This window comes from Lynx canadensis, chromosome A1, assembly GCF_007474595.2.
Source record: "Lynx canadensis isolate LIC74 chromosome A1, mLynCan4.pri.v2, whole genome shotgun sequence".
Lineage (NCBI taxonomy): Eukaryota > Metazoa > Chordata > Mammalia > Carnivora > Felidae > Lynx > Lynx canadensis.
Window position 1 is genome coordinate 8,604,983 of NC_044303.2, and position 19,203 is coordinate 8,624,185.

Genomic DNA, 19,203 nt, shown 5'->3' on the forward strand with positions numbered 1-19,203 from the left:
TGGGGCCACAACCACCTTGCGTATTTAAACCTGACACATGTCCCAATATGCCATATGCTCACAATGTCAGAGCAGTCATTCATAAACAAACTGTCCCGTAGACACAGAGTGTCTGTATTTCTGTGTTGGATGGCAAACTGAAATGACCAATAAGTGTCTTCTGCCTTTGCCGCCGAGGCTCTAATTCAGGGGCTTCGTATTTCGATGAGGCCTCAGCTTTCCAGAAAAAAAAGAAAAAAGCTTTGTGGATTTTGAGGAGATTCTCTGTGCCCACGGTCCTCACCCCTCTTTCTTCACCCCAAGCCTCTTGTTCCGAAGGTAAAATAACTTGGGTAGCAGGGAGTTCTGCACAAGATCCTTGGACCAGCCGTGCACGTACGGGTCTGATTCTCACCTCTCCTGGGTCACTCACACTGGTTTTATCCTCTGTGAGTCACTAAATAAACGTGTGTCGTATGCACATTATACAATTATACATCCACATAAGCAAATTGTGTGTGTCTGCGCACAGGTGTAAAATCTTCAAAGGCTGCCCTTGTCTTTTATGGAGTTCCTTGCACAGAGCATTGGAATGACAGGCTTTTCTCGGAGCCCAAAGGGAGCTCTTTTCCACATCTGGTCCCAGAGAAAGGCTTTTCAAGGCCGCTCACGGAGAGTCAGGTCAAATTCTAAAGCAGATGACGGCGTTACGATTGGTTGGCAATTGCAAATGGCAAGGAGGGCCCAATCCATTTTTCATGAAGTTATAATTAACATCCTGTCTGCCTCCCACAGGGTCAACCTTTGGGAATGAAGACCAGCCAGCTCCGAAGGCGGCTCTGCCTTCCAAAGACGCACCCAAGGGGGCCAGCCGGGCGACCCCTCCAGCGTCCTCCAGCGTGACAACACCCCGCCGGAGTTTGCTTCCAGCGCCCAAATCCACATCTATACCCGCTGGTAAGACTGTGTGCCTCGGAGAAGCTCTACAGTGGAGTGCCTTTTCTGCCTTAAAAAGTCTTTTCAGACTCCCCATGTACATCAGTTATTTAGATGGGATGACAGATGAGTTTCAAATGGCATTTAAAATTAATAATAACAACAATACCACTATTTTCAAGGTACTTTCACGCATTCCTGTGTTTAAATTCTCACAGCTTCCTCTCGCTCCTCCCCAGACTCTTAACCCATTGAATCACGCAGTTTTGTTTGGGGGAAAAAAAACCCAAAACAACAACAACAAAAATCAAGAATCAAGCTATTTTAAGCCGATTGGCATTTGGCTCTGGAGGCCCATAGGACCAAACTTCTGACTGCTCCTCTGGGAGTGAGTCATGGAACCCTACGGGAGCCGCTGCCTCTAGAAGGATCTGAGAGCTCCCTTCCCCTCTGGCTCCAGGCTCATGCCACCAAAGCTGTAATCCAAACGAATATACCCCCCCCCCCCCCCCCCACAAACTTTTTTTTGGAAGATAACTGAGAAAATGTGAACATAGTACTGATATTTTAAGCGTGATGTGGCCGTTGTGATTATATTTTTATAAGAGTCTTATTTTAGCCATTCACACGTGAAATGATATGCTGTCTGGGATTTGCTGCAAAGACACTTGGGATGATGGCAGGTGGAGTCAGTTTACCGGTGGTGAAACAACACTGACCACAGATCGCTCGTTGTTGAAGTTGGTCAATAGAATAGATTCCACTAACTAGACTGCTCTCTCTACTCTAGCATATACATAAAGTGTTGCATAATAATATGGTAAACTGTGTCAACAGAGTGGCTGCTTTAGTTGAAGGAAGGTTAAATGGAAATCAGGTATGTCAGGTGTGGTAGCAACCCAATCTCATGTGGTTGTGCCAATCTCATGGTAGGCCCATGAGAATTTCATTATCGGGCTAGCTGGGTGGCTCAGTTGGTTAAGCGTCTGACTCTTGATTTCAGCTCAGTTCATGATCTCACCATTCATGGGATGGAGCCCTGCCTCTGGCTCTGCCCTGACAGCGCAGAGCCTCCTTGGGATTCTCTCCCTCCTCTCTCTGTGCCCCTACCCTGCTCATGTGCTTGCTCCCTCTCTCAATAAAATACATAAAATTTTTTTAAATTTTCATTATTTTTTCAAATAGTTCGGCTACATAAGAGATTTCTGAAAGCCAGTGATCTTGATAACAGGAATTCTCTTACACTTTGCATTACTTCATAAAACATTCTAATGTACTGAATCTAATTTGGTCCTCACAGAAACTCTGAGAGGAAGGCGGAAAGCTTTCTTTTACAAAAGAGAGAAGGACAGACCACAACTCAGTGTGAAACACTTGTCCAAGGTCATCTGATGGCATCCGGAAATAAACACATGTTGTGTAGGTTTCCAGTGCCTTTTCCGTAATATTATCAGTATCAGATGGGGGCTATCAAAATTCTGTCATCCACAGTGTGTCTATTAACATCAAGTTTCGTGTTACCACGAAGGTAGCAGTAAGAGAATGGCACCAAGGACTTCTTGCCTCAGGCTAGGTCCTCCTTGAGATGGCCTGGTATAGAGTTCGGGGTGATGCCATGACCACTGTGTTGGCTTTTGTTACTCCTGGCTCGTAGCTCAGCACCCTGATACACAATCTGCAGGTTTTCCTTAAAATTCCAAATAATGCCTTTAAGAGAAGTAGGAGCCTTTTCATAGAAGCTGAAATCGTGTGTGTGTGTGTGTGTGTGTGTGTGTGTGTGTGTGTGTGTGTGTGAAAACACTCACCTAGCCCTCCCTGAGTGGAGACGTGTGTGTGATTTTCTCCAGAGGCAAAATTTAAGTCTGTACTTTCTTGGTTCCTTCTTATGATGAGCCATCACTTTCTTTGTCAAAAATTCAAGTATACCTTCTTTCAAGCTGACCTACGAGGCATCCAGTGGATTTACTGGACTTGCTCTTCTAAGTTAAAAACATGATGATGATAATTGCTTTCTTCCTTATTCCAGACCAACATACGTTGTATTGTTGCTCTTCCTTGACCAGTTCAGTTACTGGGTTCCTGAGTATCTGTGCTGGGGATAGAATAGTCTGGAGATAGAAAGATGAGTGAGACACAGTTCCTGTCCCAAAAAGGTTCACAGGCTGGTGGTAGAGAAGCACAAAAAAATAGTTGCAGAAACATTGTTAAGTGTTATAATGAACTATTATTATACAGTCTAATGTTGATCATCTTGCTTGGCCTCAGCCCAGCCAACCTCATGGAGCGGTTTATGTTGCAGTGCTAGCTGGTCTAAGGTATGTTCTGTCATAGGATGTCTGGGGGGCTCAGTTGGTTGAGCGTGCAACTCTTGATTTCAGCTCAGGTCATGATCCTAAGGTCATGGGACTGAGCTCCAAGTTGAGCCCCACACAGAATGTGGAACCTGCTTAAGATTCTCTCTCTCTCTCTCTCTCTCTCTCTCTCTCTCTCTCTCTCTCCCTCTGACCCTCTCCCCAGCTCGTGCCCCCCCCCAGCTAAAATTAAAAAGGAAGGAAAAAAAAGATATGTTCTTTCCTTTCCCCATCCATCCCATCCATCAAGAGAATAAGATCAGTGAGAGAGAAGCCATATTTCCTTTGTTGCCCAGCTAGGGTAAGGAGACCACACACATTGCTTAAAATCCCAGAGAAAATGGAATTGAGATGTCAGGGAAAGGTATGGATTGGGAAAATGAAGCCAAAAGCTCATTTTAAAGATGTCAGGACTTTGTCTTCCAACTTTTATCTAATTCTAACACCTAAGGCTTTCTTGCATTTCAAAGTTATTGCTAAAAGATGAATTTTATCACTGCACGTTAGCTTTGCGTTTATCCCATGGGTCGGAATTTCTAAGTTAAATAAAATCTAGTTTCAGAAATAAAATCAGCTTTCACATTGCCTTGTGTCATCAAAGCTTCTTAAAAATGAGAAGGTAGGCATGCAGATTACCACTAAATCCCAAATCATTGGATTTCTTGGGACTGTAAGGTGTCTGGGTATGTTAATTACTTAGATAATGCCAACCCTTGTTTTTTTTAACCCGTGTTGTTGGGAACATTTCTGAACTGCAATGCTCTGCTTCGTTCCCTTGGCGATTCCAGGCTAATGATGGCAGAGCTCTTGTATCTTTGGATCTCCTGCTCACTGTCATCCGTAATTGCAGATGCAACACGTTTCCCAACAGAAATACCCTGGGAGTGCTTGGGCTGTTGCCTTTAAACCTAGATTTCATCCTGGTTTCATTCATTCAGGAAACATCTAAGAACTTATTTTCAGCCATAGGGTGACTTGGATTCAAGGATATTAGAAAGTTCTTGCTTTTTTTTTTTTTAATTTTTTTTTCAAAACGTTTTATTTATTTTGGGACAGAGAGAGACAGAGCATGAACGGGGGAGGGGCAGAGAGAGAGGGAGACACAGAATCGGAACAGGCTCCAGGCTCCGAGCCATCAGCCCAGAGCCCGACGCGGGGCTCGAACCCACGGACCGCGAGATCGTGACCTGGCTGAAGTCGGACGTTTAACCGACTGCGCCACCCAGGCGCCCCAGAAAGTTCTTGCTTTTAAGAAGCTTACACTATGGTACACCGAGTTATAAACCAATAATGGAGTGAGTGCAAGAGATCTATAGTCTTACAGCTGGATTCTAGTTAATTCTAGCAGACCAAACATTCAGAGTAAAGTGGATTAAGAAAAAATGACCTGAAAAAGTTTAAATTAAATATGATAGGTTTTTATTATTTATTTAATCACTTTCCCTTTGTTGTTTATTTAATCATTTTCTAACTTATTTATTATTTAGTTGCTTTCTGACTTCAGAAAAGATCCAAAGGAGCAAGCAGTAAAGGGCACAAAATAACACAGCTGCAAAGATAAGATTCCAATAGAAACAGGAAAATCCTGATGAAACTAGGCTCAGTTTCCTGGCTCAAGAGCAAAAGAAGAAATACAATCAGAGTTTGGAAAAAGAGCATGTCATCTCTTCAGAAGGGAGAAACTTATTTCCTAGCGCACACTTTTAAGATTTAATTCTGTGGATTAAAAAATACATATGTTGAACAACACAGTGGACAACAACTTTGTTGTAAACCTATCTATTGTGATAATAAAATAATTAGAAAGGAGTTTAAAATTTCAGAATAGGGAGGGGCGCCTGGGTGGCTCAGTGGGTTAAGCGTCCACTTCGGCTCAGGTCACGATCTCATGGTTCATGGGTTCGAGCTCCATGTCGGGCTCTGTGCTGACAGCTCGGAGCCTGGAGCCTGCTTCGGATCCTGTGTCTCCCTCTCTCTGCCCCTCCCCTGCTTGCACTCTCTCTCTCTCAAAAGTAAACATTAAAAAAATTTAAAAAAGATTTTGGAATAGGGAAGGCTTTTCTAAACATGATAATGAAACCTTGAAATGCTTAAAACTGATAAAAATAGCTATGTAAGATTTATAATTTTCCACAATGAAAGACATAGAATTAAGGAGATAGACTGAATGAAAATGCTGCAACAAAGCATTCAATGAAAATAAATAGGAAAGATACAACTTAATTGGAAAAACAGAAGAGATGAATGGGTAATTCACACAGAAGTACAAAATAGTCAATGGTCATAAACATATGAAAAGATGTTCAAATGCACTAATAACTAAATGTATTTAGCTTTTAAATGAGATACCATCTTTTTCATTCAGATTAGAAAAAATTAAAAAGGTTTTATCACAGCCGGCATTAGTGAGAACACTGCAAACGAACACTACAGTGTTTGTTAACAGGATATAAATCTGCCCAGCTTGTAGAGGACAATTGGTCACCTACAAAAATTTAAGCGTATATAATGTGTATCCAGTGTTTCTGCTTCTGGGAATCTCTCTTACAAAAATTTTTGCTTAGACAGCAATGACATCCAAGTACAACTTTTTGGCAACAATGATTATAATATTAAAAAATTGGAAACAATCTAAATATGCATCAATATGGAGAATATTTAAATAAGCTATGATACATCTATTCACTAGACTGCTGTTTAGGTCTTTCAAAAAGAATGATGGGGGCACCTGGGTGGCTCAGTCAGTTAAGCATCTGACTTCGGCTCAGGTCATGATCTCGCAGTTCGTGGGTTCAAGCCCCGCGTTGGGCTGTGTGCTGACAGCTCGGAGCCTGGAGCCCTGCTTCCGATTCTGTGTCTGTCTCTCTCTCTCTCCTGCCCCTCCCCTGCTCACACACACACACACACAATCTCTCTCTCTCTCTCTCTCAAAAATAAGTAAACATTAAAAAAAATTTTTTTAAATAATGATCATTACCTCATAGATCTTGGTGTGGCACAACAGAAAGTTCTAGTGTTTAGTGCTAAACAAACACTAGTTAGTTAAAAGATGTATACTGAACATCCTGTCCATGACTGTTGCCAAGAATTTAGAAGCTTAGCCTTGGTCTTTCATAGTCTTTTTTCCTCAAAATTTTCATGAAAAGTTTTTCTGCTGTTCATGTCAAACAAAATCTCAACGGTGCCTTGATCCCTGTAATTCTAACGTGAATTTCAGCTTTACCCTTGCCTCTTCATACTTGTTTGCAGTTGTTGTAGCAAATAGGAAAATATTTTCAGTTGAAAATATTGATCTGAAGATAGATTACTTCTGGGTCAATATGCCCTCTGATTCTGTCATGTTGACGTGATGGATTATAGAAAATACAATTACTTTATTCACCCTATGGTAATGGAAGGATTCCTACGGTTATATAGAAAATGAACAGTTGGTAACTTGTCAGAGGGAAAAAAAAAACCTCTGGGAATAGTAAAGGCTGTCACTCTCCACTTGTATTATAAAAATTGTTTGACTAATTTAAAAGTAGATTCTTATTTCTGAATTAAATTCCACAAATGTCGGTATTTCTGAGCATAGTGTAATTTAAAAGTACAAGTATCTGGTCAACATTATTAAAGCGTGTCTACCGAGCCCTTCGGCATGTACAATGAGCTGCTGAAACAGATACTCCCACCTTCCCTCCGGTCCGGCCAAACACCATCGCCCCTTTCTGAGCACACCTTAAATGACGAAAGTTGAGGAAGAGCTTGCTGAAATAAAATATTCTGCTTCCGGAAAAGACAGGGCAGGTAAAAGATTGCTTTAAGTGCTATTGGAATCTTGGCTCTAGATGATTTGGGGGTTGTTGTTACTGTAGCCTGTAATATATACCCTTTTAACCTAAATAGCTCCAAGATCGTGTTGTTTTCTAATCACAAGAGTCATGGCATCCCACACTGTGGACTCACGTGTGTTCACAAACCTCCAGGAGTGGCACCTGAAGGAGGCAAGTTGGAAGCAATCAGGCTACGCTGGGCTCTTCAGTATAGAAGGTGTTATTGCTTTGTGTCGACTGCGTTCTCCCTGAGGCCGAGTCTCCGTTGCAATCCCTTATTTGTCACCGTGAAGCCAACAGGGGAACCAGCAATAGGTGGGGGACAGGGAAGCCGATAGTAGAGTAGAAGCGTTTAGAAAGAATCTCTGTTGGAGAAAGATAAAAGCAGTAAATTGGAGACCATTCCTTTGCGTGAGGTCACGGAGACAGGGAAATAGCATGGGGATGATGTATGGAATGTCTGGAAGGAGGATCTGTCCACTTCATCATTCTAAAAGTCGTGTTCCTGGGTGTCCCGGAAGGCCTGTTTGCTGTTCTTTCTGGCCACCAGTGGGGAGGTTCCTAGCGCCTCCCAGCAGCCAGGAAGTGCTGTGATTCACCAGCTGTGACACCAGAGTCAACCCCTAGTCGTCCTGGGGAGTGAGGACGGGTGGAATTTGATTGCGTGAGCATCAGCTCTTTCAACAAATGTTGACTGAGCCGCTTCTTTGAGTTGAGCCCTGTGCTGGGTAGTTGGGGAAATCATGATGTATGAGACAGACAGTTTTTGCCCCTGTGGATCCGAGGGTATAACAGGAGAGAAAAACATAGAATCTGTACTTATCAGTACATGATTAATTATTTAATTACAGTCATGCTAAGTGCTGTGAAAGGGAAATGAGTATACAATGAAGGTATATTACACAGACATAATGTAGTGTGCAGAAAACACACAGGCCCAGATCTAAATGGTCAGTAGAAGTTGCCAGACCGCAATGGTGGGGAACAGCGTTCCATGTGGGTGAACCGTGGGAACTTCCTCTTTGTAAATATTAGAGGTTCCGAAGTCTCCCTCCCCATAAATCTTGGATCGGGGCTGCTAACCATTAGATCTGAAATTGAAAATACGTACACCCTACTTTTCCCTTCCAACCTTTTTATGGAGGAACTTGCTAGCTGTGAAATAGTCAAAAGACAGCATATGCGAAAAAGAAATTGCATAGAAAATCTGTAGCTGCTTCATCAGTTTCTGATGTTATTGGTGAGTCCACCTTGACTTTAATGATTACGTAAAAGTTGTCCCTTCAGGAGCTCGTGGGGAGTTTGATTTTTATGTTGTTGTTTTTTAGGACACTTGAGTTTTAAACTCTTAATACCTCATCCTCTATTTCCGGGTTTGTGGTGTGCTATTTAACAATTATGATTAAATGCCCCCGAATGATCTAAGTAAGGGAGAAGATACATTTCTCTTTCTCTGCTATGTCCTCAAATTCTTCATTAAAACAACCAAGAGGGGCACCTGGGTGGCTCAGTCGAGCATCTGACTTCGGCCTCATGGTTCGTGAGTTCGAGCCCCACATTAGGCCCTGCACTGACAGTTCAGAGCCTGTTTAGGATTCTCTCTCTCTCTCTCTCTCTCTCTCTGCCCTGCCCCACTTGCTCTCGCTCACATCTCTCTCTCTCTCTCTCTCTCCTCTCTCAAAATAAATAAATAAAAGCTTAAAAAAAATATTTTGGGTGATTTGAGAGCGTTCTGGGACAACCCATAGTACCAGAGGAGAATTTATAAAATGCAGTGACTCACCTTGCTATTCAGCGACCCGCAGGGTGTGAAACCTTTTGTTTGTGGCAACTCCTCAAAAGTAAGGCACAAAAACCCACTTCCGTTTAAGAGTATATCCACGGATCTGAAAGGTGGCACACCTGGTATTTTGCCCACTCCGTTTGTCAGCCTCGAGGAGCTATGGGAGCCGGCCCAGCCGTAATTAATGCAAATGGTCTTTAGAGCTGTGTTTTCCATTGTGATTTCTGACATTTATGTGTTTCAGCACTCTGCCTACTGTGCCGTAAATGCATTGTTATGCAAATTGCTATCGTGATGTAGCGCGGTCTCTTAGCGTGATGAACATGGAACTTTTAATTACATGTCAGCGTTTAAAACTTTTCATTTCCTTCCAGATTCACATATCCTACTAGCTCACTTACACTGATGAAACGCCTGCTCCTAATTACGGTCTTCGTGGGGACCGTCTAAAATGCAAATATAAGAAAGAGACAAATGCCGGTGATCCATTTTCTACGAAGAAGAGTAGCACATTTCTTGGACATTGCAGAGCCTTCCTGTCTTTCATTTTCATCCCTTCATCAGCATATTTGTGTTGAGAAGGACTCAACACTGCCCCGTGTTACTAATCGGTAATCAGCCCCCCAGCCTAGCCGACAACAGTCCACATCCCTCCCTCCCGCCCTCCCCACAGTTGGCAGCCGCACTTCACCGTCGTCGGAACGCAAATCTCGTCCTGTTCCGCCCCCGCTTGGGACGTCTTAGTGGCTTCTCCTTAACCGCAGGCACAGACCCCATGTAACTGTAACACGAGGTGAGTCCAGGCAGGGACAACACCAGGTGGAGCTGTCGCACAAAGTAAACTTTATCTGCCGCAAGGCCTAATAGCACTTATTGAGTCCTTACTGTATGCTCAGCCATACCCCTCATCGCCTTGCTTTGTCGCTCGTAACTCTTCTTAACCCCCTTTTATCGACGAGGAAGCTGGATTCGAGAAAGCAAATGATTAGCCCCAGGTAACAGAACCAGATGTCGGGGTTGGACTCAAGCCTGCAGAGCTCCCACGTGCACCCAGGGCCCGTCTCGTAGCCCTGGCACCGGGTGGTCCTGACGGTGATGGCCCTCCTCACCCAGCGGCTGTGGCCAGTGTCACGCAGCAGAGGACCAGCCTGCTCCGGCTGCCCAGCATGGGCACTTTTGTGGTCCGTGACCTGGGAAAAATGACAAGTTATCAGACCTGTATTAAATTTTTTTTTAAATGGATCCTTTTAAAAAAAAAAATTGGCGACACCTGTTTAGGTTTTAAAAAAACAAAAGTCACCTTGGACATCTTTCTGTCTCCACGTGATTTTTATTCCAGTGAATGCAGCGACTTGATCAGTAAACTGCGTTGAATTTCTGTCACGTAGAATTCGGATGGCAGAGGAAATAGCTTTTTTTTTTTGTTAATTTTTTTTAACGTTTATTTATTTTTGAGACAGAGAGAGACAGAGCATGAATGGGGGAGGGTCAGAGAGAGAGGGAGACACAGAATCTGAAACAGGCTCCAGGCTCCGAGCGGTCAGCACAGAGCCCGACGCGGGGCTCGAACTCACGGACCGTGAGATCATGACCTGAACCGAAGTCGGACGCTTAACCGACTGAGCCACCCAGGCGCCCCGCAAATAGCTTTGAAGTTACATGCAGATTCCAGTTGTGGTCACCCCACTAATGGCTCTGTGACCCTGATCTGATTACTTAACCTTTCTGACCTCAGATGTCTTATTGGAAAAAGGACAATATAACAACTTGTTCAGTGATGATTTCATACACTAGTACAGTGCTTATAATCTATAGGTTCTAAACAAGTATTTATATAAGTTAATACCGCTAGTAAGTACCATTTTTTGCAGGCTTGATAAGTGCCTGGCATTGTGCAAAGCACTTTTAGTATATTCTGTTGTACCCTCACAGCAGCCTGTGGGGTAGCTACTGTTACTCTTTTCCATTTTACACCTGAGGAAACGGAGCTCAGAGAGTTTAAGTAACCTGCCTGAAGTCATACAATGAAGCAAACAATAGAGTTGAGTGCCTGGACCCCAGACAGATAAGCCCATATATGCTAAGCAACCTCCCCATAGGTCTTGTACCTAACTTCAAAAGAAAAGAGTTAAAAAAAAAAAATCTGACCTTCTCTACTGTTGGTGAAGATATAGAGCATGACAAATTGCCACAGTCCTGCCAGGAGACAGGGAAATGGACCCAGCCTCTTTGGAAAACAGTGTGACATTGTCTTACAATGTTTGCACCTGCCTTAAGTTAGGGCTTCTGCATGTACGTGTATGAGAAATGCATACACACGTGTATCAGGAGACACATACAAGTACGTTCAAAACAGCGTTGCTAAAAGTTCCTCAAGCTTCCGTCGGAACAGCTATGCTGTGATATATACACACCACGGATCGCTATTTGGCAATGACCGTGGACTAGGGCTGCATGAATGTTACAGTGTTTGGTAAAAATTGCAAGACACAGCATAGTGACTGATTACACAGTTAATAAAGAAGGGCGCCTGGGTGGCTCAGTCAGTTAAGCGTCTGACTCTTGATTTTGGCTCAGGTCATGATCTCACAGTCTTGATATTGAGCCCCACATCTGGCTCTGTGATGGGCATGAAGCCTGCTTAAGATCCTCTCTCTCTCTCTCTCTCTCTCTCCCTCTCTCTCTCTCCCCATCTGCCCCTCCCCCTTTCAAAAGTAAAAATTAAGTTTATAAATAGACTTAAGGATATTGCTTAAGGGTGCATGTGGAATAGCAAGGAAAAGCAAGGAATAATGGCTAAAGCATGACAGTGGCTTTCCCGGGTGGGAAGGAGGAAGCTTGAGACATGATAAGCTCTGGGTGCCAGTGATGTTTGAATGTTCTAGTTCTTGACCTGAGTAACAACTTCGTGAGTGTTGGCTTTCAATTACTTGTAAAACTGTGCAACTAAGTTTTAAGCAGTATTTTTCACAACAAAAAGTGTTTAAAACTGTATTATAGTATTTTGTTAAGAAAAGAAATATATATATATGTGTGTGTATACACACACACACACACACACACACACACATAACATGGTCTGAAGTAGTGCATTTCAGTGGGTTCATAGCGGTTATTCCTAGGTAAGGAAATGGCAAAGATGAAGAAAACATGTGTTTTCTCATTTTTCTGCAATGGACATGTGTCGTTTTATGAAAACGGAAATGACTTACTTAAATATTTATTTGCATGTCATGGCTGAGTCTTGATTTGTCGCCTTGTGAGCCAGCCAACTCAAACTGTATGCAATGGCCCATAACAGTTTTACTTCCTGTTTACTTTCTATCTTTTTCAGTAGTCATCATTCCATTCATTGGCAACCTCGATCTCACGTATGGTTTGGTTTCCCATTAAAAAAAAAAAAAAGAGGGGCGCCTGGGTGGCGCAGTCGGTTAAGCGTCCGACTTCAGCCAGGTCACGATCTCGCGGTCTGTGAGTTCGAGCCCCGCGTCAGGCTCTGGGCTGATGGCTCGGAGCCTGGAGCCTGTTTCCGATTCTGTGTCTCCCTCTCTCTCTGCCCCTCCCCTGTTCATGCTCTGTCTCTCTCTGTCCCAAAAATAAATAAACGTTGAAAAAAAAAATTAAAAAAAAAAAAAGAAAAGGAAAAAGAAAAGTAGCACATTAAGTATTTAACTGAGCAGTGGTATTTTTTAGCCTTACATTGGGTTTTTCAGGGGAATTCAGAAATGCTGGAGGGAAACAGTAAGAATATTCACCTTGCTAGTGAAGGGCCAGAGACGAGGTAGGCTGGACCCAAGAAGCAAACAAACCCTCTGGTGTCGTATTCCACCCTGCCGGTCCTGCGTGGGCTGGCCCTGTACCCCTTGAACCTTTGCACATGATCCCCCACCCGACTGTACCCTTTTCTTCTTGCCGATTCTTCTGCATACTTCACATCTTAGCTCAAGAGTAACCTTCTTGGGAGAAGCCCTACCTCGTTCCTTCTTGGAGCTCCCAGAGAGCAATCTTCCTCAGGCCCCCAGCTGCCACTTGCTAGGCTATCTTGTTGTTACTTATTTACATGTCCCGCTAATTGGTGGATTTCAGAAGGAGGATTTTGTCTTTTCACCTTGAAATCAGCACTAGCTGATATCATGCAAAGTACACCGGAGCCACCCAGTAAATCTATGATGAAGGAAGGAAGGAAGGAATGCAGAGGACCTTTTAAGGAACGAATAGTTCAGAACATAAGGAAGGGCTGACACAGCCTGTGGAGTAAAACTGCAGAACACTAACGTGAGGGCGATGTTTAATACTAAATAGACCGAGCTAGGGATTTTTATTTACATGTGGAAAATGTTAGCGCTTAAAAGCACAATTTTGTTGTTATCTCAAATTAATGTGAAAGCAAATCATCGGGTCGAATGAGACCAACAATCCAGGCCATTTCTTTCATTTAGGCTCACCTATCTAAAACTGCCACGATAAATAAAACCCTTATGTCTGTTTGTGTAATTTCAAAAATATAAAGTATTTTTCCCACCACCACTTACGTATCCACATTTTCTCAGTACCTAATAGATCATGCGGTGTCTTGATTCCCCTGGAGAGCTGCTTGTTTTCTTCTCACAAATCCATCACCTTCAGAGCCTTACTCATTTTGTTTCTAACAGTGTGTAAAGTGATTTCTCATTACTCACTCAGGGCTTGCCTGTTTATTATGTAGGGAGAGAGAGGTGTTGGAGAACAAATAAGAAGGAGACAATAAGGAGAGGTTTCAAAATGTCAGGAATTCATCTAATCTCAAGGCTGATTTCATTTCCCACAGAGGAAGAACATAATTAGTAAGAACAACTAACTCATTTGCTCATAAATGTTTACTGAGTGGGCAATTCTCCTATAATGCATTGTCTAGTGGGAAATATAAACAGGTAGAAGGTCTATAGTATAATAAAGTTGTAGCCACAGAGCATGATAGCAGCATCTAGAAACCTCTAGGTTGAGATCTAAAGGATAAGTTGGAGCAGAGCTATCTGGAGACAAGAGAATGAAGGAAGCTGCTTCAGAATTCCACAAGAGAAGTGACACTAGTCTGAATTAAGTCGCGGTAACTATGAGAAGGGAGGTGGACTAAATTTAAGAGAGCTACATGATTATGTTTCACAGGATTTGGTGTTTTATTGCATGTGAAGAAGTGAGAAAGAGGGAGGGGACAAGGATGAAATCAACATTTCTGGTTTAGGCAAAAAACATTTACTGAGAGAAGGCAGGACAGGAAAGAAGTTTTGTTGGGTGACAAGGAGTTTGATTTTGGCTATATTGAGTGTCATGTGCATGGGAGATATCCAAAAAAAGACATTTATATATAGAATATATATGGAGTACAAATATATACATATATATATATATATATATATATATATATACACACATATATATATACGTACACATACACACACACACACACACACACACACACACACACACACACACATATGGAGGACAAATAGTAGGAGTTCCATAAAAAGGAAACAAAGAAGTCAGAGGGGAGGGAATTAACAAAGTAATACTTCAAGAAATTTCCTAGAACTCATAGGATGACAATTTGCAGACTAAAAGAACCTACCAAGTGCCCAGTACAATTAATGCAAAACGACCCACACCAGGATCCATCAGTATGAAGTTGTACTGGGAAAAAGAAGAGGCACCAAGACCTTCCCGAGAGAACAAACATCACATACAAAAGGTTGGAACTAGAAAGGCATCCAACTCCTCAGTAACAACCCTGCAAGCTGAAGGAGAAATGCATTCACAGTTCTGGGGGAGATGATTATCACATTAGAATTCTGGATTAAGCCAGTCATTTGTATGAAGAAATCTTTAGCCATGAATGATGTGAGATAATTTACCTCCTATGTACATTTCTCTGGAATCGAAAACAAAATGTGCTTTACCAGAATAAGGAAGCAGACCAAGAAAAAGGAAGAAATGAGGTCCAGAAAAAAAGGAACCCAATATAGGAAAGAGGCAAAGGAAGGGTGCCTGGGTGGCTCAGTTGGTTAAGCATCCAACTTCGACTCAGGTCATAATCTCGCGGTTTGCAAGTTTGAGCCCCACATCAGGCTCTGTGCTGACAGCCTAAGACCTGGGGCCTGCTTCAGATTCTGTGTCTCCCTCCCTCTCTGCCCCTCCCCTACTCACACTACTCTTTCTCTCTCTCTCTATCTTTCTCTCTCTTCTTCTCTCTCTCAAAAATAAACATTAAAAAAGATTTAGGGAAGAGGCAAAGGAGTTTCCAGAATTATGAAGAAGGGAGGTTTTAGGATGACAGTCCTGCAATAATCATAGAAATTACCAGCTAGAACAAAATGGGGAATTGAGGGCTCCAGGAAAATAAAATGAAACTTTTTACATAATTGTGAGAAGATACTCATGCTCTGATAGAGAGTTTTGGTGGAGAATTAGCAAATATATATGGAAATCTAAGTAAACAAAACCAAGGCAGCTGTTAAATCCAGGAAAAAACAAAAAGTCATACAAGTAAGAAAATCGCTCAGTTGTGAATAATATTTATGTAATTGTAACAAGATGAACAGTAAATTTTGACTTAACCAAAAATTATGGTACAACTGTATTGATGAGGGAGGTAGTCTAGAAGCAAACCTATAAATATCAAAATTATTATTTTCTGTAATAGGAAGATATTACAATATTGTCTCAAATGTAAATACCAAGAAATGCCTGGCTGGCTCAGTAGGTAGCGCATGCAACTCTTGATCTCCGGCTTGTGAGTTTGAGCACCACATTGGGTGTAGAGATTACTGAAAAATAAAATCTTTTCAAAAATAATAATTAATTAATTAAAAAAAGAAATAGCAGTATAAACCTTTACTTAGGTATATGGAGATAACTACTGGCAAAAATAGCTGAAAAATTGAAAGTAACAAATATGAATTGGGCATATGGAGAGTGGGATACTGAGGTTTTTTTTAAAAGCCTGTGGAATGATCTTTTAGAAAGGCTCAGATGTTGAACTTTGTTTTTTTTTAATAGGTTAAAAAGAGGAGAAAGAAAAGATGAGAAAAAATAGAATTACTGGGCTGTGTTGTGGCTGCAATTACAGTTGGTGACTATAAATTTGATGGCCCTATCTGTGTCATTATGTCTTCAGCTGGACTAGTGGAAGGTGAGAGCTCAGTTAAGCTAGGGTTAGATTCTGCATACAGTTGTGACCGTTGGTGGTTTCTGTGCTATTAGAGCAAGAGTGTGAAGGGGAGGATAGTGGAAGTGAAGGACACTGGGATCAACTTTAGATTGGATAGGAAAGGAGGTTGAAGACAGAAAGAGCCTGCTAGCTGGGGGTAAAGGGATTCACGGTCTAGATTAGAGAAATGAACAGCTTGGAGTGGCAATAGAAAAGTGAGACGGCTGGAGGGTAGAAGGTTGTGTCCAAAAGTGGGGTATGTGAATTTCAGAGGTGAAGTACTGGTTGATGACAGGGTCTAGGGTGATACCCAGAGTTCCTGATCAAAGGCGCCTGGCAGGAGTATCGGATGTCAAAGGAATGAAAAACTGGGATGGCACATGAGTCGTGCGAGAGGTCGTTGACATTTCTAGGATGATGGCAGAACCTGGGGTAAGGAGGAAGCCCATACCTGGGGATGAGTGAGAGACAGTAACCTTGCTGCAGGTGACAACAGGGAACAGTGTTAGTGTTGACCAGGCAGAAGTGTAGAACCTCAAAGGAAAAGGGCTTTAAAGTGAGTGTGGACGCTTCAAGTTCTGGTGGGATATTCAATAGTTTGAAGGGGACCTCCAAACTCAAAGATAAATTGGGTGAGGAGGGTAAGGACAAGTGGTGACCATTTGAGAAGTTTGCTCTGGAGAGAGATTGACCATGAAAGTGGAAGAGGGGCATTATTTACCAAAGGGTAAGTAGTTCCACACAGTGTGGACTGAGGGTCAGAGAAAGGAAGGTTGCGTCACAGATAGAAAGGAGGTAAGGATTCACTGACCTCCACATTTAGAAAACAAATAGCTTGAGCCGTTCTCTGGTCTCCCAGCCCAAAATAGAAGACCTTCAGCCTCTTCATCCTCCTGCCCTCTCCCCTGACTCCACTTTGAGCGTTCTCACCCGGGCCCCATCCTACTTCCTTTTAGACCCTCATAAGGGGTCCGATTCACCTGAATTCATTGTGCTTCTGAGTACAGGTGGGCAGGCAGGCCTTAGGATTCATTATGTCTCAGGGCTCACTGGGGCCATTGCAGTACAATGAAACGTAGGGTAAAATGAGGGCAGGAAATCACAGGTTCAGATCTTGGCTCAGCCACACACCTGTAAACGTGGGTATGTTACAACCTCCATACCTTACGTTTCTTCATTGGCACAGTAACGATACCCGTAGCAATAGCAATAGAGTTTAGGAGTGGGGTAAAGTGAGACAATATACACAGAAGCAGCTGCAAGCTAGTTCCCGGTGGTTTTTTTTTTTAATAATCCTTCTAATGTTAACTTACTTTTCAGAGGTGGGAGGAAGGGGCAGAGAGAGAGTGAGACACAGAATCCCAAGCGGGCTCCAGGCTCTGAGCTGTCAGTGCAGAGCTTGACGCAGGGCTCGAACCCACAGACCGTGAGATCGTGACCTGAGCTGAAGTCAGACGCTTAACCGACTGAGCCATCCAACTAGGCGCCCCTAGTTCCCAGCATGTATAAATGCTAAAGATGTAGACGTTCAACGAAAGTATAACCTTTGTGACAGCTCACACCGCTCTCTTTCCCTGGAATAGTACCTGCTGCATAGTTGGTGCTTTCTGATGGATGAGCGAGAGCACGTCACGGGGGGGATATATTTTTTGACGCGTTCCTATCTAGATAACGTTTCTGTGCTTCATTCTATTCAAACTCTATAAATCTTCCCTTGAAATGTCCCCACATTCCATTTGTCTCATAAGTGACATCAGAATCCCCACTTCCTGGTTACATCATTCATTTTTCCGGTTTACCTCCTTTCAGTTACGTTGGCACAATAATAATTACTTGCACTGTTGCCACACTCGCATTTCATTTTTCTTCTGGCTCGTCTCTGTCTTCCTTCCATGGCTTTTCATGTTCCTTGTCTGGGAGCGGGTCCATGGGGCCGGGAAAGGATCAGTCCCATCACCTCGGCTTTGACAGGTGCCTGGCGTAAGAATATTGGACAGATGGGGGATAAAGTCTATTGCTGTGTATATTTCTTAATCCTTTTTGTTTTCTCACTTATGCTGAGATCTACTTGCATGCATGTTAAGAGCCTATAAAAAAGTTCCCATTGTTTTTTTTGACATTTTTTGACATTTTTTAAATTTATTTTATGAAACAAGTATATAGCATCCCGGTGACCATTATCTTAAATCTGATTTTTTTCCCCCATTCTGAAGTGCTCAGTCAGGACCCCGAATGACCCGCTGTCACTTGTCATTTCATTCTGTTTTTAGGATGACAGCCTCACCCTCAGAGCGATCCCATCATTCTTGATTGGGCAGCTTTCCTCATATTCTCACAGCTCCCAGGCACATGACCTCCGCCTCAAGTACCTGTGATGAACGGGGTGTTAGTCACTTTACCATGTCCCGTTCAGGGGTAAAACACGAAGTGGGTCTTCTCCTGGCAGTTGCCACACTCACTCGTGTCACTGGGGAAGGCCCTGTCCACATGAGAAACTGACATTTTACACTATTCTTGTTTTTTTTTCTTTTGCTGAGCAACTGTGTATGGATTTCTAGGCAGAACCTTTCAACTTAAGACCTTTGTGATGCTTTTTTGCTGCTTTATACATAGTGAAACACTTTAGGACCCTTTGAACTTCCAATAATTGCCTGCACTGGGGTGGATATTATCAGTAACAGAGTTTCGAATTAAAACTATGAACCTTTGGGGTGCCTCGATGGCTCAGTTGATTAAGTGTCTGACTTCGGCTGAGGTCATGATCTCACGGTTCATGGGTTCAAGCCCTGCATCAGGCTCCATGCTTACGGTGTGGAGCCTGCTTGGGATTCTCTCTCTCTCTCTCTCTCTCTCTCTCTCTCTCTCTCTCTCTCTGTTCTTCCCCAACTCACACTTTCGCTTTCAAAATAAATAAATAAATAATTTTTTTTTAAACCTATGAACTTATGGGGCGCCACCGTGGCTCAGTTGGTACAATATCTGACTCTTGATCTTCGGGTCGTAAGTTCAAGCCCCGTGTTGGGTGTGGATTCCACTTTAAAAAAAAAAAAAAGACTTTGAACTTATCCTCTGATACCAGTGAGGCTGGTATTTCTTCCCCCTCCCAGCCCCTTCTCCCTCCCACCCTAAAAGCTCCCCCAGTAGGGCTCTGAATTT

The 19,203-nt window shown here is 42.8% G+C and overlaps 1 protein-coding gene across 4 annotated transcripts in view; it reads left to right on the forward strand.

Annotated features, from left to right (window-relative positions):
• Positions 1-19,203, forward strand: part of MTUS2 (microtubule associated scaffold protein 2) — a 570,271-nt gene that overhangs the window by 395,576 nt on the left and 155,492 nt on the right. For all 4 annotated transcript variants that reach the window (XM_030308514.1, XM_030308551.1, XM_032593161.1 and 1 more), the window contains one exon: positions 775-936. In XM_030308514.1, coding sequence (XP_030164374.1) covers positions 775-936 — 162 coding nt within the window. The remainder of the gene's footprint in view (positions 1-774; positions 937-19,203) is intronic.